The sequence below is a fragment of the Embiotoca jacksoni genome, unplaced genomic scaffold (assembly GCF_022577435.1).
Source record: "Embiotoca jacksoni isolate LCO1_2020_lvr unplaced genomic scaffold, fEmbJac1.0.p SCAF_20, whole genome shotgun sequence".
Taxonomy (NCBI): Eukaryota; Metazoa; Chordata; class Actinopteri; family Embiotocidae; genus Embiotoca; species Embiotoca jacksoni.
Genome location: NW_027185341.1, coordinates 2126725 through 2150553, shown reverse-complemented (window position 1 = coordinate 2150553; position 23829 = coordinate 2126725). Strand labels below are relative to the sequence as shown.

The 23829-nt window shown below is 40.4% G+C and overlaps 1 protein-coding gene across 2 annotated transcripts in view; it reads right to left on the bottom strand.

Moving 5' to 3' along the window:
* The window catches only part of atrnl1b (attractin-like 1b), a 64679-nt gene that overhangs the window by 20169 nt on the left and 20681 nt on the right, over positions 1-23829 (bottom strand). For both annotated transcript variants that reach the window (XM_069155560.1, XM_069155561.1), the window contains exons 18-26: positions 23575-23799; positions 22391-22528; positions 19961-20054; positions 13562-13614; positions 11564-11658; positions 11186-11264; positions 9237-9394; positions 5116-5177; positions 1520-1598 (exon numbers count right to left, since the gene is read on the bottom strand). In XM_069155560.1, the coding sequence (XP_069011661.1) occupies positions 1520-1598; positions 5116-5177; positions 9237-9394; positions 11186-11264; positions 11564-11658; positions 13562-13614; positions 19961-20054; positions 22391-22528; positions 23575-23799 (983 nt within the window). The remainder of the gene's footprint in view (positions 1-1519; positions 1599-5115; positions 5178-9236; positions 9395-11185; positions 11265-11563; positions 11659-13561; positions 13615-19960; positions 20055-22390; positions 22529-23574; positions 23800-23829) is intronic.

The following is a 23829-nucleotide window of genomic DNA, read 5'->3' as shown; positions in this document are numbered from 1 at the left end:
ATGTTTTATTACCCGTACTGGTACTGATAGCTTGACTTTGATAATGGTTCTTGAATGATATTTTTTTTTAATTCTAATTTCATAAAAAGAGAAATGATTGTGCACATTATGATGCAAATCCTTAGTTTTCATGCAGTTTAGAAGTGGTAGATCCTATCAAGCCGGTTGGGTACAGATAACCCTCCAGTCCCCAGTTACTGCAGCGTATGCGACTCAGACAGGTGTGTGGCAAAGCAGAGCAGTTAGGTCGGGGGCCATAAACGTATTAAAATATGGTGCCCAGCCCGGGTCGCGACTGTGAAGGCTGCTTGAAGTAGTTTGTCTTGATGCTGCTGCCTTCTGCTCTTTGCATCTTTTCAGACGAGGCACAGTTCACCTCAAACTAGCCTTTTATAACTGCTGCTACAACCCATGTCTACTACAAACCAACCATATTTGTGCTATCTCTATAAAGTGCTTCAGAAAAACTGTGCAGCCATTATGTTGATTAACAACTCAACTACATATACCGTAATTTCCGAACTATAAGCCGCTACTTTTTTCCCACGCTTTGAACCTTGCGGCTTAAACAATGACGCGGCTAATTTATGGATTTTTCCCGCTTTCACAAGCTTCATGCCGCCAAAAAACTGAGCAAAAAAACACATTCTGTGACGGTGCTCAGTTTTTTGGCGGCATGAAGCTTTCATTAGACCAATGAAATTGCCGAACGGGTTAAGGTGAAACAATATAACTTTTTAGTTTACTGTTTAGATTAAATCGAGCGCGCTCAAACTTCCCATCATTCTGATTACGGTAGTCATTTTGTCACCCTCATCATGGCAAAGACACGAAGAAATGCATATGATGCAGCTTTCAAGTTGAAGGCGATTAGATCTGGCTGTTGGAAAAGGAAATAGAGCTGACTCAACACAGAGAGAGCAGACGGCCGAGGTGTTTCAACTGTGCAGATCCGACTGAAAACCAAAACAATCGCCACCGCAATGAAGTTTGAGGATTTTACAGGTGGACCATCGTGGTGTCTCAGATTTATGAGACGTAAAGGCCTGTCCATCAGGGTACGGACGAGTCTGTGTCAGCAGCTCCCTTCCGACTACGAGGAAAAAGTTTCAAACTTTCGCAAATTCCATTGGCCCCCACGACATCATAAATATGGATGAGGTTCCTCCGACGTTTGACCTGCCTCTCACTCGGACTGTCAACAGGAAAGGCGAATCATCCGTCACGCTGAAATTTTTATTTTTGTTACAAGCCGTGTTTTGTTAAAGTCTGTGTAAAGTTAATTTGTTTCAATGTACCGGTAGGCACCTGCGGCTTATAGACATGTGCGGCTTATTTATGTTCAAAATAAAAAAAAAAAAATTTAAATTCAGTGGGTGCGGCTTATATTCAGGTGCGTTCAATAGTCCGGAAATTACGGTACACCGAATTTTTCTTATAGAGGTAATGGGAAGTTAATACCATATTGTCACAGTCAGGTGTATTTTATATGTCAAGTAAATGCATTTCATGGACTTACTTCTCTTCGTCGTGAAGCCCAGCAGGTCTGTTTGATCTTCCACACAACGGCTGCCACCAGGAGCAGTGACAGAAAACAACTGTGAAGAAAGAGAGACAATAATATCAAGAAAGATAACTTTGACTAATAGCAACTGTCACTAGAAATTACATTTTTCAAATATAGTATGAGGTTAGCCCACCATCAGTTATTTGCAGCCTTTTTGGTTACTGAGTGGAGCAGGTAACTGAGAAAAAACATGCAGTCTCTTTTGAAGGCAGCTATACATTTTTAGTTTTCTGTTGAGTAATTGTACTGTACAAACTCTGTCATGACGTATGCTGTTACCTGGGAATAGGTCAAAAGGAGCACAAATAAAATATATTTCCATGACATCATAATTTCTCTTGTAGGAAGAGAAGAGAAAACAGATTTCAATACATGTAAATGATCTGACTTCAAAACAAAGCAGGTTTGAAGGTGCACAGTGTATCTGTAGCTGTTAAAAGTATATTTCTTGTATTTCACCTGGAATCGGTGGAAACAAAAGATTTTAGTTTTTAATCCCCCCCATGAAACCACAAATTATTGTTTTCATACTTCAGTTTTTAACAGATTAAACAAAGAACATCACTTTGTTAATTATTGAGTTTTGTATCTTTGGAGAAAGCCACGTTAGCTATTTTCAAGTTTTTGTGCAAAGATAACTGGCTCTAACTCTTATCAGTCATTCAGCAAAAATATGAATAATAGTATTTCACCACAAAGTTGTATTACTTCAATTTTGTGAGCATTTTTTTTTTTTATTAAGTCTTGCTATCATTAAAATCACTACATTATTAGCAGCTGAAACAGGATGGACCTAAATCGTCAAAGCTTCCGAACTTCAAATATATAAAACAGGAAAGATGATTTAAAGTGGTGGGACATTCATTTCTCAGTCGACTGAATATTTTGGCCGATTAGTTCAATTAATAACCCAACAGCCCAATCATTAGTCAAGGGAAATTCAGCAAGATCCAACACTGCTGGGATAGAAAAGTATGACTGATTGAGAGCTTCCACTTCATTATCCGTGTGACAGATGAGAATGTAAAGATTATTATGTGTTAAAGAGACATTCTGTACTTTTTTTTAGAGCTTGTCACGAGGTGGACACTGAGGTTTTAACTAACAGGCTCTTGAAAATGGTTGTTTTTGGGGCAGTCTGGTCCAATAAGCACATTTCGCCAAAACTATCATAAGCGCGTTTGTTTGATAGTTAAACTTTAGACACCTGCTAGACGCCTGAGATATAGCATTTCCAATGGGAAAGGGATGTGAACTCTCAGTGACCTTGACCTTTGACTACCTAAATCGTATCAGGTCATCCTTAAATCCCAACAGTTGTTCGTGCCAGATTATAAGAGATTTCCTCTGAGCGTTCCTGCTATATTGCATTCCCAGTGGGAAATGGATGAAAACTCACATTGTCCTGCACCTTAGACCACTAAAATGTTATCAGTTCATCCTTGAGTCAAAATGAATGTTTGTGCATGTGAATGTTTGAAGAAATTGTCTCGAGGCATTCCTGTGTTATTTTGTATACAAGAATAGGATGGGCGGATAAGGACGGACGTGAGGGTGTCTTTGTTCAAAGTCGTTGTGGACGTTGAAGAGACGTCTTTTTTTCCAACGTCCTCTCAACGTTCGGCACTGACGTCTGAGGGGCGTCCAGGTTGGACCTTGTCCAGTGACCTTGACGAGACAGTCTATTTGACCTTTTCATTATTGAAATGGGTGAAATAAAAATTTCATGCATGCATGTATCTTAAAAAGCCTGTATTACAAAGCTATCTTATTAGAATACATAAACCAATCAGACACTAACTAGTTTACAGTTTAAGAAGAACTGTGCGGGTAAATATTGTTATTGACATGGAAGAAGCAATGTCGAAAAGGGGAAATATACCAGGTGTCTGAAAGGCTTGCAGTGAAAAAGGTGAACCGATATTTGAATAAACTTAGAATAGAAAAACAACAGTGGGACAAAAGTCATGCTGTCATTTCTTCACCCGCTATCTCTCATACAAGGAGGTCTAGAAACCCTGTGGGGTGATTTGACATTTTGTCATCAGGCTGATTATGTTTCCTGCAGGTTCATCCCTCCTCAAATCTCACACACACACACACACACACACACACACACACACACACACACACACACACACACACACAAATGCTTGTTAATGCATCAAGGCATTTCACTTTTTCCTGAGTTTATGGGTCAGTGAGAACTGGACAACAAGGATGCAAACAAAGGCTCAACAGAATTAATATAACCTGCCTGGCAAATGGAGAAAATACCAAAAATCCAATGCATATTAATGGAAATTGATGGACTTATTTAGGCAGTCACAAAGGAAAAGCTGTGTGCCGTACTATGTAAAGCTAAGACTACTTTCCTTTGCATTTAGAAAGCACAAACCAGTCGGAGACTTTTTCAAATAAAAAAAAAAAGACTTCTTGCTTAAATCAAATAGTGTTTTTAATCACTACTGAAGCAGCAATTTCCAAGAGAAAAGACCAAAACGGTGGTTGCTTTGTGCCCGTGTCCTGACCCTGTCCAAAACGTTTTCGTGTGCAAATGATGTAAGCGGCCGTCAGACACATTTTCTTTTTAAATAAAAGACGGCCTGTCCTTCTCCCCTTTCCTTCCAAGAATTCCTGAATTTGACTCCTCAACTGTAATTTGATCGGTCGGCGGCAAAAAATAACGATTGTGTGACAGCTTTTCAGGAAAGTTATTGTGGACTGGGGAATGACGGGCAGGTGCCTTGGGCAAAGATTGTCTTCTATTCCCTCCATGACACCTACACAGATAATATGTTAGTTTATCAGCTACTCTGGGTAACACACCTTGAAGTAAAATGAAGTAACCCCCCCCGCCCCTCTCACTCACTCACACACACACACACACACACACACACAGAGAGAAGCTGCACCATGGTTATAAGACGGTGACTATCAGTGTCAGGTATGAAGGTTTTTGTCCCCACCAATCACACAAGCTGGAGACCCAACCTACCGCCTGCACTGTGTTAGCGATCAGAGATGCTCAGAATAACACAGGTACGATTACAGCAAGCAAAGCTTTGTGAGAGAACTCCTTTGAAATCTTTTCAAAGATGCAAACACATAATTTTTCAATTACACTCGCATCCTCCTTACTTATTCAGACCTTGATGCCCTTTTGAGACAGCCCCATTGACTCATTTGAAACATTTTCAGTGATGAAAGACCTCGATTGCAGCACTCAGGATGAAAAATCAAGAGCCCTCATATCTTGATCGCCAGCACCTTCTCTTCAGATGGCTCTTGGAGAGAAATATGCACCTATTTAAATTGCTACTGGCAGTTCATTTACCACTTTAAAAAGGAAAATCACTCCCTGAAGACACAAGAAGCGTTTACATGTTCTTGGTTAACAGAACCAGCCCAACGGGCTCAAGTAACTCAATGAGCCCAAGAGTGGAGAGCAAAAAAAATGTTTTGACCATGAACACTTAGAACAGCTAAAACAAAAGACTGAATGTGTATCTTTACAGAATGTTGGATAAATATCTTGACACACTTACCTGAAAAATGTCACAAAGAACTGGACGAGGTCCATGATGCTGTTGTGTTGGGAGAAGGCAATCTAGGGGAAGAAAAGAAGACAATAAGAACGCCACACTGTACAATGTAGTTATACACGTCCACAAAAGAGATTCACTAAGTACACTGTTGTCAGATAGAAGCTAACAGTATGTTTATTATATGAGCGAAATATGGGGCATTTTAAGAAAAATCATTTTCGGTAAGTGCAAAACAGCCATGCTTGATGTGAGGCCAGTTAGTGTACTAACATGTAATTATTCTACATGTAAGTGTACTAACGGAACTGTAAAATTGTAAACAAAAGCGTTCTGCCAATCAGCCTAAATTTCAAAATAAAATAAAATCAACAAATGTTTCCAATAATTTCTTTTCAAGGGTCAAAACACAGCCTGGCCCATCCACTGAATTGTGACTGAGCTCTCCCAGTTGATATGTGACATTGGGGGTAATGTGATGACGTGTCGACAGGTCGAGTCAACATGAAGATCAAAGCTGACCTGCTAAAAGGCCACTGACAAGACTCTCTGGATGCCCCGCTAAAAAAGCTGTCTGTGAAAAACTGAATGTCGTGGAACAACACTGAATTTATTTGATCAACTAGATGGACTTGCAGTATTCTATTGTGATCAAGTTAATCTACACATTAACCTGGAACCGGAGATTTAAAAATTAGCTGATTTAGCCATTTTAAAATTATTTCTTACTGTAGATATCCAGTTAAAAAAAAAATCATACAAAAATAATTCTAAATGCAGATACAACTGAACACTTCTCGTTTCAGTGGGATCGCAGCTTAACAAAACATCCCATCTGCTGCTGAGATGAATAACACAGTGTGTCCCTTATATTATAGCTGATTTGCATCGTCATGTCTTAAAGCCAGTGGATAATGGGTCAGAAATATGGTTCACCTTCATTAAAAGGGAGATTACACACAGTCCTGGCAGCTAAATCATATATGAACGGCCACATCTCAGTGACAAGTCATTATCTCCTGTGGGTGCTCTGATGGCATTTTGCCCCGAGAGTATGGCGACACACAAACACAGTGTCATCTGCAGCAGTACGGAGCCTCTGGTTGGCGACACATAAGATTGAATAATAGGGCACAAATTTGTTATTTTAAGATGCAGACCACTTACGTTGCATTTGTTGCTTTGCAAGCTGAATATAAAACTGAATTAATGTGGTGGTTTAAAATAGAAAAAAAAAAAAAAAAAAAAAAAAAATTAAGGCAATAACAGGTTGTTGAAACAGAATGAAGGCTTTGATTTATTCTAGTACGAATACACAAGAATACAAAGAAGCTATTCCTAAATTATATTCCTGTATTATCTGTAATTGAAAAGCTACCAACATCTGAATGTTTGTCAGAAGAGAGGAATGTATGTAGCAGAACAGTTTTCACTGGACTAATGTTCTTTATTGACAGCTTTGTCATCTTCTCAAACTTTTGCCACCTTTGACTTTTTCAACCTTATTAATTAGGAAATAAGAACCACTGATCTGAAATGAGATGCTCACTGACATGGCTAATGCAACTCTAAAGCACATTTTGCAAAGATGTTCTGCTGACTTTTTATATAAATGGGACAGTTCAATATTAGCTTACAAACCTGCTTTTCACATGATGTGGGGTCAAAGAAATACGGGGGAGGAGGGTCAAATTAATTTCAATTCATCCATCTCTGCCAATCAACTGCATGGTTTGAGAACATTCTTCTATTACAATTGGACTTTTATTGCTCAGAGCTGCCCCTGGGATAGCAATTGACACGTGACAATGTGACAAAGAAAACCTCCCCTTACGACTACTCTTCACTATTTGAATGCGCATTTAAATGCTTATTTTATCTGCTTGGACCCTAAATACTGAAGCTCATAAGTGCATTCTCAAATTCTGCCTTATCTCATCGTCTACACTCTCAGCCCTGCATCATAAAGGCAGGCAAGGAAACAGAGACCTTATCCTGTTACAGAACCTATTTGCTTTAACAGCTCAGGCCAGCCCATAATAAATAAGTGACTGTTGGCCAGGAAATCTAATAGAAAACTATTATCGGGCCACCTCCACAGATGCACTGACCCCAAAGATATTATTACCCTGAGGTGGCCCAGTCATCTACCATGTGAAATGGTGGGAAGGGATATAAAAATCAATATTTGAGAGTGGATTAACTAGCAAAATGGGTATTGCGTGCTATTATTAGGAATGATAATTGTTATCTCATTGTATTACATTTCTGAGTAAGAGCTTTTGCTTTTTGCTTAAACATACAAGTGAGATTGTTGCTGAGGAGTCAGGTTCTAATTCTTTGGGTTTGTATGATAAACTTTGTGCATTTAGGTGTACAGACATAGTAAAAATGATGTGCTGAAGTTCAAACGGGATGTTGAACGTGGCATAGTTGTTGGTGTGAGACAGGCTGGTTTGAGTGTTTCTGAAAATACTGATCTACTGGGATTTTCACAGACACCCATCTCTAAGGGTTTACAGACAACGGTCAAAAAAAAAAAAATCAATAAATTGTTGTCTTTCTCTGGGTGAAAATGCTTTGTTGATAGCAGAGAAGAATGGCTAGACTGGTTGAAGCAGATAAAAAGGCAACCTCGTGCCACTCCTGCCATCTAAGAACAGAAAACTTTAGCTTCAATAGGTACAGACTCACCAAAATTTGACAATGGAAGATTGTAAAAAAAAAAAAAATGTTGCACGTCTTGATATCTGCTGTAAAATTTAGCTGAAGGGTCAGAATTTGGCAAAAACATCATAAAAGCATGCTGCTTTGAAACAACAATTCCGACTGATGATGGTGGTGGTGTAATGGTGTGGGGAATTGTTTCTTGCCACTTTGTGCCCTTTAGTACCAACTGAGCATCATATATACACAACCTGGGACAACCTGCCTGAGTATTGCACGTTACGTTCAGCACCTTAAGACCCCATATCACAAAGCTCATATCATCTCAGACTGGTTTCTTGAACACGACTGAGTTCATTGCGGTCAAATGGACTCCACGGTCACCGGATCTCAAACCAATAGATCTCCTTTGGAATACGGTCAAACAGGAGATTTGATTTACGAGGGTGCTGCCTACCAACCTGCAGCAACTGTGTGATGCTATCATGCCAATATGGATCTAAATCTCTGAGGAATGTTTCCAGCTGCTTGTTGAATCTATGCCACGAAGAATCAAAGCAGTTCTGAAGTCAAAAGGTAGTCCAACCTGGGTCCTAAGTAAAGAGTGTACCAAAAGAAGTGGGTATCTCAAACTTAGTATAAATATTATTTTAGATTTGATCTAACTCAGATGGGGACTTTTTTATTTATTTTTTTTTAAACTAAAAAGCTACAATTTGGAGAATAAATGAATTTGTAGGACATGTATTGTATTTTGTACGAGGAATTGCAACATGTTTGTTTGTAAAAAGAAAAAAAAAATCACAGCTCAAGCAGCACTGCCTCCGTGTATTGGCCTGGTGTTCTGCCTTAACTTCACTGTTTTCTTGACAATGAATCACTGCTCGTCACTCAGTCTGTTCTTTTGTCGCAGTCAGTCACATTAGTGCTACACTGGCCTCCAGCCTCATTTAATTTATTGCCTTCAAGATTAAACTTTGAGTTTTTATGACAACACCGTCATTGTTGTTTTCCTGCAAACACCAAAACACTAAAAGCAAAGTGACTACATTTTTGTTGTTTGTTGTTTTCACCCGGTCCACCAATCAAAGCCTCTATCTCATCCATTCAGCGAGAGAGGGGCAGAAACGTTAAACGGTGCGCTTCTCTTCTACCTGCTTAAAAACAGCTGTGCACCTATGGGCACTAACTGTTACTCATTAAATCTGTAATTATAATGAAGTGCACTTGAAATCACCCCTAGCAACAATGGAGCGCTGCATCTGCAAAGATGGCTGCTCCTCCTCTCCTTATGTAAATTGGACCGGGACTTCTTTTTCATAAATGGGATTATTTCACATGTTGTGTATAGTGTGGGCAATTTGAAAACAAAGACTACATAAGACATAGCAGAGGATCATTTCACTGTGTTTTCTGCCACTAATGAGTCAGTCCAAGGTCACGAGCACACTGCTTACCTGGATCTTGATGGGCCATGAGAAGTTACTGACATAGACATAGAAAGTAATGTTAGGGTTGCTTCTGAAGGTGAACTTCTCGCAGGAGAAACTGTCTCTGTATTCCTTGATGTTTGTCTTGGACACAATGGGCACCTCCTCTCCGGAGATGGTTCCAGCTGTTGGGGGTAAACAGTTCAGAGTCAGCACACTGCCCTTTGGTGCTCAGAAAGCACAGGTACATACAGAGATGGACCGGCTGCACCATATTATAATGAATGCATTAATGGATTTATCACGCCATTTGCAAAAACAGGAAGCTCTCATGAGTGATTATTATGATGTCTTATCTCCATCAAACTTCTTTTTGGTTGAACTATTTTATAATTACACATTCCAACCGTATTTTATTGTTAAATAAAAATGGATGTGGGAGAAAAGCACAGTTTGAAAGAGAGACTGGGATGCTGATAACCAAAGGTCAGGACTGAGTCACGTTAGCACAATTGCATCACTTGAATTCATATCACCATCATCTAGTGCATGCGTATTTATGAGACGTAGAATTTCAGATTTAATGTCTTTGGGGCAGATGCATACAGCATGAGGGCATCAAACGTCTGCTCAGATCAACCATCATTAAATATAAATAATTGTTTGGGTGTATTTATGCTCAGAGCAGGGTTTAATTATCACTGCGAGAATATTACAACGGCCACAAACTGGTAGTTTGTTCACAAGCACAATGTTTCTCATATTTTAGAAGACGATTTCAAGACAGAAAGATATCATTTTCTTACAATGAAAGTCAATATGGTCAAAACTGAAGTGGAAATTTTCAAGTGTTTCTATGTGTTCATTTTTAATTCTTAATATCCATCATGAAATCAAAACGTATGTATTTTTGGAACAAAAAGTCTATTTTCCATCTATCTAAAGTAATTTCTTATTCTTCCTCATGTCAGTGGCTCCTCAACATTGTCATTCCGACCCACAGCTCTGAAACAAAAGCAGTGAAAATGACAGCTTGAGTGTGGCTACGTGAGCACGTTTATCTTAATTGAAATCACCCCCCCCCCCCTTCCTCCCCTACCCTCCTCCACCTCACCCCCTCCCTCCCCACCTAAAGGCGCTTCATGCTCTCGGCGATTGTGAAGAGGCTCCCATTCCTTCTGAGACACAATATCTTTGCAGGGCAAAAAAAAAAAAAAAGGGGGACCCAACTTCAAATATTAATGACAGTGCTCCGAAAAGGTTAAGATGGCGGCGAGGAGTGCGGGAGGTTAACGTGTTTTAGTGGCTGGAAAATGTCAGTGTTTGTGCGGACAGAGAAAGTGGCAGACGACTTGAGAGGAGGGGAGGGCAGGAGATAAACATTGGCAATGGACTGCAGTGTCCTTGGGTGTCTTTCCTGAGAGGACCTATAATAGCCACTCAACAGTGACACAGGACACACTAACAAGAGAGGGGACATTATTGTCCTTTAAAAAACATGAATGGGATTGACTGAACAGGGCTTTATACTAATGTGATTTAGTTCTATTTGAATGGCATATTTCATTATTTCATTGAGTATTGTGGATGTACAGTAGGTGCAATAAGCACGTCTTTCTTTGGGTAAATGTTTATAACATTCATATATGACCTCTCCCTTGACACAATTTTACAATTCTGATAACTTTTGACCTTAAATCCTTGCTAACATTTATTAAATTGTTTCATTGGAGTAGAATAAGACATTTTCATTGACTGGCAGATGAATTTATAAACAGTTGACAGATAATCCATCTATTTAGTTTGCTTTTAAATGGACTGATTATTCAATTCACACTAACATTGCTGGAATCAATATACAGATAACATGAGCAGGAGCTCACAGTTTGTCCCTCATCAATGTGCCTCTTGTCTAATAGAAAACCAAAAATAAAGCGTGACATTTCTACAACAAAATAACTGAAACAGCAAAGTACCTGTTGATCCCACCGACCACGTGATGTTGAGGTTGAAGTTGTTGGACGCGTTAATGGACATGTCCAAGTTCTTGTTTGCCTTTAAAGGAACATAAATGAACAACAACATTAGCTGTAGTTATAAATATAAGATAAACTCAGACTACTGCACAAAAGATACATTATAGTAAAGTAGTGTTACAAAAGCAGTGATAATGGAAATAGATTATAAAATTCAACCATTATTGGAGGTCGTTTGATATTCTGAGTGTAACTTTCTAATGATCAAAATGAAGCAGTGATCATTATCATTAAACCTAAACGTGAGTGCTGCACTAATGTCACCTCGAGAAGTGTAAGTGATTTAAGGTGTCTGTTGCCTCTTCTTGAAGAAGTTACCTGCTCAGGTGAAGCCATGAAGTTTATGGCAGTGTAGTGATTATCATCTTCTTGGATGAGACTGAAGGTGAACTGGTAGTCGATCAGGAGGTTGTCTGTTTAGAAAAATCAGACAAGAAAGAAAATGACTCAAATCTATTCCTACATTGTGTGCATAATAAAGACGTAGCGACTTCCTGAAGAATGGACACAATCGGAGTTGTCAACTGTGTCTTACATTACCAGAGAGAGCCTCAGTATATGAAGAAAACCCAATCACTGCAATCAGGGTGGGCAATTTTCCCATCAAGTAGAATTATCTGACCCTCACAGCATTCCTCAACACTGATTAATGAAGTATTTAGATATTAATAATTGACCCGAATGAATTCACAACTATTGCTAAATTTTAGCAAATTGTTTACTTGAGATAATACAGTTATCTGGACTACATAGATAAGTCAAATTGTTAATAAGTATGAAGCATTAATACATAAAAAGTAGATGCACATGCTAGACTGTATGTTCAATAACATTTGTACCATAAAAGTTTATTTTTTTGTTTATGAGCACTAGAGCAGTATATTATTGAATTTTCAAGAGACTTTTTTAGGGCTGGAAATGACAAAATTGATCACCCTGAGTCTGACTTGTGAATTCAAATGATTTGTTACTGAGGTCAAATTGAATGTACAAGTTTTACAACACACTTCTTTGGCTCCGGTTTAAAACTTTCTGAAGATCTGCTTTGTGGGGCTGCAGGGTTGGACTTCATTGCAAATGATGCTCGACATCCTCACAGAACAGGACTTCTTGGGAGCCTTCCAAGCATTGCAGGAGCGCTGGGAGCAGTGTATCGCTGCATCAGGGGACTACTTTGAAGGGGATGGTGTTCAGCTCTACAGCAGGTATGGTTATTGGTCGTTTATTGACGCAGTCTCAAAACTTTTTGATCGTATCTTGTGTGTCAGTTTTCAGGCTCAAAATAAAACTTTATGAGTTTTGACAGTTTTCTGCTTGATAGGAGGAGTGGTGATGTACACACGTCAAATGGCAATGACCACACAAACAATCTGGGAGATAATAGAAGTAAAATTACTCATTACACTGACAACTCACAAATACACACTGTGAAGTAGTTGGATAATGTCACCGCGAGTGCTAAACTGTGCTCAGTTTGTACAGAGTGAAGTGTGTCGTGTTTACAATGCTGTGTAACAAAGTTCAAGAAGTTCCAGTGGTGTCCAGAGGTTAAAACGAGCTTCAGGCTTTCAGTTTCCTGTCTTCCCTTCATTGAGTCAGGCTATGGCATTTCAAAAAGGGACAAAACCCTGGCAAGGGCTCTGTTGTCAGTAGCAGAGTGCTGAAAGGCAAATAACAAATCACTAAGTAGTGCAGCACCGTGAAGGACACCACATCATGTAAACAAACACACAAAGCACAAACACCGGCATGCACAGCACACACAGGAAGAGAGGCACAGATGTGCTACCACGTGGCACTGGGTGTCGTTTTTTTTTTCTTCATAAGGTAGCTTTTTGCCTCACGCACTGTGACAGCTTTTCCTTTACAAGCTAAACTATCATTTAGTCAACTTTCTAAATGAATAAATGAGTATGTGCGTGATTGAGTGAGTCGACAAGTGGAGAGTTTTTACTCCTCCGTCTCCTTGATTAGCTCAATCACTCACTCCCTCTGATGCACTTGACATTTTCACAACAAGTCATTCTGTCACCGAACAAGCGCCCCTGGTGCCAAAGTGCTAAAATGCTCCATCTGCCCTGGGCGGAAGAGTAGAAAGAGAGGAAGAGGGAGAGAGAGGGAGAGAGAGAGAGAGAGAGAGAGAGAGAGAGAGAGAGGGGGAGAGAGAGAGAGGGAGGGAGGGAGGGAGAGAAAAGCAGAGAGAATAGCCAAGAATAATTAGGTGTGTTTGTTTGTGTGTGTGTGTGTGTGTGTGAGCGAGTGAGTGCATATGAGCTGTCTCGCCAGCAAGTAGCTGTCCAGTAGAGAATTACTCACAGTAACAGGTTCCTCTGAGTGGATTGCCAAGGTAACGGTTTTCTGAGTCACATCTGCAGTGAGGCAAACAGAGAGGGGGGAGAACAAGATGAAGAAGAGTGCAAACAGATTGAGAGCAAGAATGTCTCTTATCAGGAGCAGTGTACGCCAAGTGCCAGCGCATTAGCTCCTGCTGTTGGCGCCTCATCAAGTCACTTTACTTCTGACAGAGGAAATAATCTGATAGTTTGTAAAAGTTAATTAGATTTTTTTTTTTTTTTTTTTTTTTTTTTACTTTTGTTTATCAAAGCGCCACAGTGACATGCAACAAACTTCCCGTCTCATCTGATCACAGAGCACAGCGCGTGGCATTTAAAAGTAATGTACCGAGTTTAATCCCTGTCAGTCCTCGGAGCAAACAACACAATTTATGTAAACGAATTCTGACTTGATTATTTCAGATAGAAAAACCTAAACTGAAGCCAAATCAAGAATAACGACCAATCGAGGTCAATCCTTTCAAAGGAATGAATGAATGAAAACAGTAAACGATCAAGTTTCGGAGATACACATGCAAGTGAGAAGGAAATGCAAAGTTCAAAACAAGCCAAACGAAGCCCAGGGCAAGTTGAACTTAGTTTAACATTCATGTTTATTAACACAAGGTTTTAAGATTCAGATTTTAAAATCAGACAAGAGGGTGAGAATATTCACAGAGCTCACAGCACACGACTTGTTTACCTTTGATTACCAAATAATCATCCTGTGATTTCTTTTAATCTCCCCTCATTAAACAGCAGCTTTAAACTCAGAGACAAGCATTAGAAATGATCCATGCAAAAATCGTGTTTATTTGGAGAGCTGCAGTAGGCTGGCACTGTTTACTTTAATATATTGGATGCTGTATTACACAAGTTCTTGTTTCCTAAATTTTCTGGAACAGAAGTGGTGACTACAAAGTTAACCCGAACTGCAATAGCCAGAATTTTTAAGGTAGTGCTGGAATAAGTCTTTAAAGGCTTGATGCCACATGGCCACTGGAGCTGATCGCTGGCATTCTAACAATTCTTGTGATTCATCAAATGCTTTTCAGAAGCGGTTGTCCGCTTCGCTCCACTGAAGATACAGGCCTCGTCCATTTGTGATGGAAGCCGTGTCAAACTGCGCAGAGTTTGTCAGCTGGGCAGGAAGTCGGAAACAGAAACAGCAGAGAACCCGGTCATTTTTCAAAATAAAACACTCTGTGTATATATCTATAAATCTATATACAGATATATATCTATATATATTTTATATATATATTTATATATATATATAGATATAGTTATATCTATATATATATAATCTATATATAAAAAATATATATATATAGATATGAAATAATTATGAGGATCCATGCTTTTTAAACAACTAAACAAAGCCACCTGTATTTACTTTGTCTCTCGACTATGTCACAACAAAGTAGGAAATAACAACAATAAACACCAAATAGACAACCACAATTTTTTTTTTTAACAACGCAGCATACTCGCTAAAATCATGCAACTCAAGGAAAATCAGGAAGTCAACAAAATCGGAGAGACAAACGTTTCACTTCTCAAATGTTCCTGGTAGGGTACGAAGCCATGAAGAGGAGGGAAAGAAAACAGTGTCGCACACACACAACGTGATCGACCTGTGCCTTGTGGAAACCCCGAGTAAGTTTCCTGCAGAGTTGGGTTGAAGCATTTCAAAAGTAACAGCGTTTCAGGGATTTCTCCCGTGCATTTGTTAAATAAAAAAAAAAATGTAGATGAGTTTCTCACGGTCTTCTGAGGTCATAGAGTTTACTCCAACCACTAGAGTTTAACAGTGCACACAGTTTTCACACATCAGCCAAAATAGTCTGACTTTTAAATGAAGTTCTGCCAAGCAAAATAATTTGTTAAACATCTACAGAGTGCCATCAACTGTTGTGCGTGTGTGTGTGTGTGTGTGTGTGTGTGTGTGTGTGTGTGTGTGTGTGTGTGTGTGTGTGTGTGTGTGTGTGTGTGTGTGTGTGCATGAGTGTGTTTTATCAAGCTCATGGCTGATTCCAACGGCCTGTAATGAGGGGGAACATATGGCAATGTTCATTGGACTGCAAAGCGCTGCATCTCCCATTTAATGCATCTCTCCACTCTGTCTCTCAATCTACACCGTCATCACTCTTCCGTTATTTACGTGGTAAACAGGTCGAGTAAAATCTCATGTGAACTGGAACTATCAGAAACGGTTGAAAAATGTCTCAGCAATTTAATATCTATTAGATATTGATATCTATTAGATATTCAATTATTAGATATCTATTATCACGTTAATTGCGTTTCACAGTTGTTTTAATCTCACACACAACCAATTAAACCTGTTAGAATGTGACTATCAGGAGACGACGTCGAGGAGTCGGAGTGGACGGCGAGGGAAAGGGGGGGGTGGAGGGGGACGACAGATGAGGGAGGGGGGCGCCGAGTGAGAGACACGGATGCCTCCAAGGAGGAGGTGGCTGTTGGTGAGGTCGCACTGAATGCCTCTGCTTCTAAAAATAATTCGGCATCGGTTGTTTTGCCAGATTTTGGATTCGTGACACAGACGGTATCACCTCTGAAGTTACTACGCAAAGAAAAAGGTCAGTCGGATGAGAGTGGAGGTGTGACACGGTAGATGTCTTTCAACACCTTAAATATCATCAGAGTGAAATACCGTCAGACTGTGGGAAAGCGTACAAAAAAAATGTGAAACTATAATCTGAGGGTAGGTTTCATTAATTACCGAACAGCTTTAATGCTTATGTATATGTCACATTAGGTCACCAACAGTTGACCCCCCCCCCCCCCAGTTAGTATATTCAACAACAGCTGAGTAACGATACCAACTGACCTGATCAAGACGGATTTTAACTCTACATCTAACGAGCAAAATCGGAAGAACAAAGGATGAGTGCCCTGACTTATCTAATGGAGGCAGGACACTTAGCTGGGGAGGAGCCAGCTCTGCCGCTCTCAGGGTTAATGCTAAACAAGCAAGGACAGGCTAGAGTGCTCTTTTACCACGGTACAAAGGACAGAGGACAAAAGCCGCCACAGGCGTTTGAACCTCACAGAACATCTCTCCCGGGGCATTTCAAGCTGCCTGGCATTTGCAGACGGAGAAAACACACACACGTACCCACGTGCTCATCGGTATAATGCAGCTGCTCTCCACTGTATCTTAATTTAATCTACACCTGCGTGCATCTGTGCACACATGGGAACTTCAGGCAATCCCCCTGCAACTGTATCTTAATTTGATCTACACTCAGCTTGGACCTCTGTCTGCGCACACTCCGTGATTTAACAGTCGAAATGCACACACGCACAAACAGGGGGAATGTGCTACGAACCTACACAATGTCTTTCACACTTATGTCGGCTGGAGCAGCCACATGTACACACTCTACCCCTCCGTTAACCCCAGCATGAGACGTCTCCTGAATAATGTCTGCATCACAAATGAGCACTATAATGAGAAATATTTCCCCTCACTCCCTCTTGTTTGACTCATCACTGTAACGCAGCGTAGACCTCATCAATTGTTTTTGAAAAACAATCCTATTCTGCACCGATGCACCCTTCACTTCATTAGTGAACCTATTATTTGGCGGTCCTAATGGCATCGGTGGCTTTGGTGCACGCATGTGTGAAAGTGTGCATGTGTGTACTTTTGTGCACACTGCTGAAAAGACGGAGTACCCTTGGGTAGAGGTCTTTGTTTAAGGGTTACTGCTGGGGATGGCTCGAGTGAGTGGCCGACTGTGCTCGGGGAGACACTGATTACATGTAATGAGAACCAGATATTACGTTACAAAAAGGGGGAACAGCAAACACCACACCCCGAAAGGTTGGTAATTAGGTTACACTTGATGTTTGAATGTGAAAATGCATTTTGATTTTGAGATTAAAAAACGCCACACTCCAAACACTAATCTAATCACGGTCTCTAAATGGGACTGAGTTAACAACATATTCTAGAGGCTTATGTTGCTGGCTAAATTGGAGGCTGATAATCAGCAAACGGTTGCAGGAACCTGCCCAAAGCTGGCTCCGCAGCTGCACGGGCTCATCTTCACTAAATGGCTCGATTCTGCAGGGTGGAAAATTTGTCGTTTGTATCACGTGTTAGCCACCTGCTGTCCCAGTGTAGCTCTGCAGTCCATCTGGTAGCAGAGATCAATGTGACATTTAGTCAATTGTGCAAATTGTCATTTATTTATTCTCAAAGACGACAGAGAGCAGTGAGGGTTTTTGGGGAGGTCTCACTCTCCTCATGCCACCCTTCCTTCCCTTCCCCTCCCCTTTTGCTCCCATCACATTGATGTCGTCTTTTACTCAGAAAAATTAAGCCACGTATTCATTACATGCAGGAAAAACACTGTGGATTTGTTGGGAGTTTTGACCTTTCTTAGCCCTATACAATATTGTTTTTACAAGTGTGGCTGTGGTTGTAATCAAGCAGAAACCCACCATGATGTCACACATTGGTTTGTGAACTGCTGCTTTGAAACCTTGAGTTTGGCATTTCAGCAGTCGTCATTTTGGGAGGTTTTTGGAGCCAAAAGTGACCATATTTGAAGACACTTCCTACCCAACTCTACTGGCAACCTGATTTCACCTCAGGCATGTCAGTCTAACCAGGAACACCCCTAAACATACCTCACTTTGAGCTCTGATATCTGATAAATTATGGACTTATTTTGGGGTGTTGGTCGTCAACAAATTCATCTATAAACCGAAAAAGCCAAGGATGGAGCTAGTAAGTGAGGCTGTAAACTTAAAATATTTTTAAACTAAGTTTTCAATTATTTGATCAGCATGGAAATACATTCCACACTTTTGTTATTCCTAACGGACACAGTGGTTTTGGCGAGTATGACTGGATGTTTACAAGAAACTCTGCTGGGTGACTTCAAGGGTGTCATAATTACTATAATTTACTTTTGCTAACTAAAGTCTTGACACTGTGTTCAGTGATTTCTTCAGTGTGAATTAACTAAACTCTAACTCGATTTTAAATGATGTTTTGTCAGGAGGATTCAACTTAATTAAAATATGGTGTGAAATGTGTGATTATGAAACGTGTCACTGAATAAGATAAAGTCTTAAATACAGGAAGAATGAATATGTGACTTTGAGAGAGTTAAAAGTCACTGCTTTGTTTGTGGGTGTGCACGTATGTCCGCTGACCTCCCAATAACTGCATTAGTGGTATTAAAAAAAATCTGTGTCCGTTCTGCTTACAACTGGGAAAGCAGACAGCTAAGAGGAGTTGGACCTCCTCTGGTGGAATCCACCGCGTCAGCAGAAATCGTCCTGGGGGTGGTGCTTCTGGCCGCTAACTGACAGTTCTCTGCTTTTACACTAACGAATCATCAGCATCCGAGCTTCCACATGAGAAAAAACTGGCTTGCTTTTCAGTGTTCAGAAATCAATGCTCATAACGGAGTCATGAGAATCATGAATCACTGCAGTGAATTAATCATACGATGATGAATCCCATTTATATGATTAAAACAAAGAGGTTACTGTCAGTCAGACTAGGTCATTACTCAAAATCAAATCACGTTAACTTCTATTTAATGTGTTTATACAATTTCTGTCTCTTTCTGAGCTCCTCTGGATTACTAACCTACCGTTCATTATGATGTACGGTAATTTGCGGTGATGCCTTAATAACAATATTTTTGTCTGATTATATTCATTCAAAAGCAAGAGGTTGACTTGTTCTACTCAAAACGTTCACAAATCTGTATTCATCTTTAAAATCTCCAGGTTCAGCTTTTAGCTCAGTGCTGGGACTGAGACTGTATGTGTCCATAAAGACGTATCGTGGGTATATTGGAATCACAGAACAGGTTTTTTTTTTCTCAGCAACACATCATATCCAGCACACAAAACCTTCCTAAATGTAGCTGTCTCACTTGTCAAAATGGGTCTAACTTAAAATAGCCTCAAGCATTTCATCAGGCTCAGTCCCAAGTGATTACTGACCCGGTGACAAGCTGCCCAGGGCCTCACTTTGGACTGACATTACCATAAGTCAGTGGATTTCTGTTGGACGATTGTAAGCATACCTCACATTTGAGGGAAACAGATACTGAAATGATAATTAGTAAAGGGGAGAGGACTATATTTAAGTCATTAGCAGGATATTAGAGTCAACGGCTACTAAAAATTGACTGTACTGAAAAGCGGCAGTGTTTCAACCCGGCCAGGTGTTCGTAAAAAGATAAACCACTTATGAGTTTGTTGTGTCACAGAGGCAACATATGAGGTCAGGATTTAAATCATGAGGCCATTTTTTTAAATGAGAAGACTGTCCAGTGCTTCTTCTTTTGTGTTTGTGTGAGCATGTGGCCGGTGTACTCACAGCTGGCACTGGTCTCCTTTGATCCCCTTGGTGGTGCAGAAACACTTGCCAGATAACACCTGGCACACATTGGCATGACCATTACATTTACAGGCTGGAACAGACCATTGGAAAAAGAGAGTGGAACAAAAGAGAAAACACAGGGACAAAGACATTATTAATTAATATTACACAAAGCGAAAAAATATTGATACAGTGACAGTTCGGCTAATTTGAATCTGTGTACTTGCACGTGATCAGTTTAAACTAAACTATCAGTTTACCCCCCCCACCCCCAGCCCCCTCTCCTCTAACCACCACAAGCAGTGCCATAACAATTGTTTTCCCACTTTTAAGCACCAGGCTAGCAGTTTCCCATTGCTGGCAGTGTTTGTGCTAAGCTACGCTACAAACATCCCTTCAGCTGTACTCAACATACAGAGAGGAAACTGATATTGATCTGAGTAAGATGGTAAACAACTGTAATTCCCAAAACACTGGCTGAACTTCAAAGATCTGACACAAGAAGGAGAACCCCCACCCCACACTCAGATGGGAAGCTCGATACCTACTGTGTGTGAGTGTGCGCGTGTGCGTGCGTGCGTGTGTGTGTGTGTGTGTGTGTGTGTGTGCGTGTGTGTGTGTGTGTGTGTGTGTGTGTGTGTGTGTGTGTGTGTGTGTGTGTGTGTGCATGTGTCATTCAAAAAAGGCAGCAACAGATTTGTGAAAGATGACTGCATTGGCATATAAAGTGCTTCTGGTGTGACCGCCTTTCAGGTTTGCATTTGCAGGACAAAAAAAACAACCAGACCCATTCCTTTCAGTTCCCTGAGCTTTAAAACACAGAGAAGGTATATTAATGAAGGGCCACTGGACCCTCGATCCCCACCTTTCTTCCCAAGTGCTAAACCTCTTTCTTGGCACATTTTCCAGTGTGGTACATACAGTATGAATAATTCAGGTGTCTTGAATGCTTTTAACTGAGAGTCTTAGCACTTTGTCCGACACTTCTTATTATTGACAGATACAGGGATTTAATTTGACTATGTGCAAGTCACACTAGATAGGAGGGTTTATGTCTATATGCAAGGAACCCCCCCCCCCCCCCCACACACACACACACACACTTCAAATTAATGCATGGATGTGTTCACATGTTGTCATGCCACGTAATGATTTTTGTCCTCAGGCTCTGAAAGAATGACCTGAATAATTAACAGACCTGTGTAGTTTCACTTTACAGGTTACAGCTATAGCCCGTGCATTAACAGATGGTATCCGAGACCGTAACATTCCCAAGTGTGTTTGAGTGTGACTGTGACTCCCGTGTCTAGCAACTCAAACAAAAGCCTGCATGTAATTCCTCAGGAATGTTATTCATGTTTCACAACAAATGAGTGCGGGTAAATCTCCCCTTGACAGGGAACCTGTATTACAGGTCTTCAGTCAATCTGCAATTCACTCAATAGAAAGTCACCCTCAGACAGTGATCAGATACTAACGCAAGCATTACAGTTATATTTTAATGCCCATTCCTGCTCTTTGTTCACACCCATTCTCCACATTAAATTCATCAGGATTCATGTGCTTGTGCTTTGAAAACAGGAATCCTGGATAAATTATGGGTTGCAGTCACTCAAGAAAATCTATTCTGCACTGGGCAGGGGAGTGAAATAATAAATCTCCTCCATGTCCTGTTCAAAAACAATTTTATGCCAAGAATAAAAACACTAAATACCACACCTAGCAAATTAGTAAAACAATTGAGCCACTGAGCTGCATCTTTTGTATAAAACATCACTGTTTCCTCCCTGTTTTCTGTATGTCTGCCTGTGTTTACATCCCTTCATACAAAATCAGGACATGTGACGATACAATTTTTTTTTCCCTCTGTGGGTGGAAAAACATCACAAGGATAGTGACCTTCAGCTTCACCTGCAATCGACTACATATGATCTATACTCACTCCAGTCACACAAACATTTATATTTTGACATTTCATATTGAGAATGGTATTGCAACGGAGTTGCAGAACCAAAAATTAACCGAGATCAGACACCGACAATGCTCATATAAAATTTTACATATGTCAATAATCAAGCAGGGAAGGCAAATTGTCACTCGTGCAACTTAACACACAATAGTGCCCTCTGTTGGTTCTGATGCTGTATTACAATATATTTATCATGCAGTAAACGAATTAGAATTCAATAAGTAGATCATTTTCTTCAATTATCATTTACACACAGCAGGTCTAGTCCAAATTAAACTATTGTATTGTTTAAACTTCATATTGATCTCTTGCGCTGAAATGAAATGTAAACAGATGGTTGGGAAAAGGTTATGTGTGCAGGGATTAAACTACATCAGTTGACTGCATCACCAAAACAATAAATCCATTAAGTCCTATGTGTGCAGAATAACTAATGTCTGCAGCGATGCGACACTCACCCTGGCATTTGCCACCATTGGTGGGGTCTCCATGGTAACCAGGCATGCAAGTCTCGCAGTGAGGACCGGTGGTAAGGTTACGGCACTGCTCGCACACGCTGGCATTCACACACGTGCTGTGGCCATTACACTGGCATGCTGCAAAGGAAGCAGAAAGGTTACAGATTAATGCAAGTGCAAAGTCTGATTCGATTTCACAGCTTTAATTTATTGCAGCTGCCTTCAAACTGGATATTTAAGAAATAGGTGAATAAGAAATGTCAGATCTTGACACACTGAGCAAAGTCATGGTTTAATAATCTGAGACAGGACAGGTGATTTTATACTTGCATTCACAGCCTCCATCTCTCTGCAAGTCACCCAGGCAATATGAGTGATTTCCCTCCTACAGTTATTGTTATTGCTTCCTAAATGCAAGAGAGCCATTAGTGCTGTCAGTAGTTGTGTCTGCCACGTCCTATTAATTATGATTATCAGACTTGCCTTTAAAAATATTTTTAATGGCTACAACTTGGCACCTGCGTTAAACCCCTCAATGGAAATATAAATTTGCAACTTAACCTTGTTTGTATTGATTTTCAGCCAGACAAAATGAAGTGAATCATACATTTCACCTCTTAAAAATGCTCTCCGTGCATCAATGTCACATCACAGATTCTGGGACAGAAAATGCCCATTAATAGAACAAATTATATCTGAGAGTAAAAAGTGTTGCTATTCACTTTTTACTCTCAGATATAATTTGAAAAGGAATAGTGACACATATGACTCACAAAATTAAACCCATAATCAGGCAAAATTATCACCAAAATCCTCTGAATGATTTCTAGACTTCTTAAATTATAACAATCTCAGAAAATCGGATTTCTTTTTACACATAATCGGTACCAATGAGTCGCTGAATATTCGTCACAATCTCAAATTACTACTAGCAGCGGGGTATATTATCATCTTCCATAAAGTGGTTGTTTGAACTGGGGCTTGATGAGAGCATTAAATGGCACACTAGCGTAAGGTTGCATGGAGTCAGCAGGGAGGGATTAGTTGCATAGGGAAGCTGCAACAGGAATCCATGATAACAACAGCTTTTCAAACTTAAGACGTGACAGTCGATAACAACCTCTCGCACAGATCCCGTTCTGATCTGTAATTTCAGTAAGACGGACAGGAAGCTGATCACTCACGGGGGCAGTGAATGAAGGCCCACTCGTAGCTCTTGTCTTTGGGGCAGCTGCCTGGCTCCAGGCTCATGTCGTGGGACTGGCCCTGCTTCGCCACTCTCTTCATGGGCCCCCGGTACGAGCCCTCCATGCACAGGCCCTTTCCCGTGCTGCTGGGATCTCCACACCACCCGCACTCCGGCTGATCCAAGCATTGAGAACATGTCCGCAGACCTGAACAGTTCTGGGCTGAAGGAGAGAAGGAAGAAGTGTGAGAAA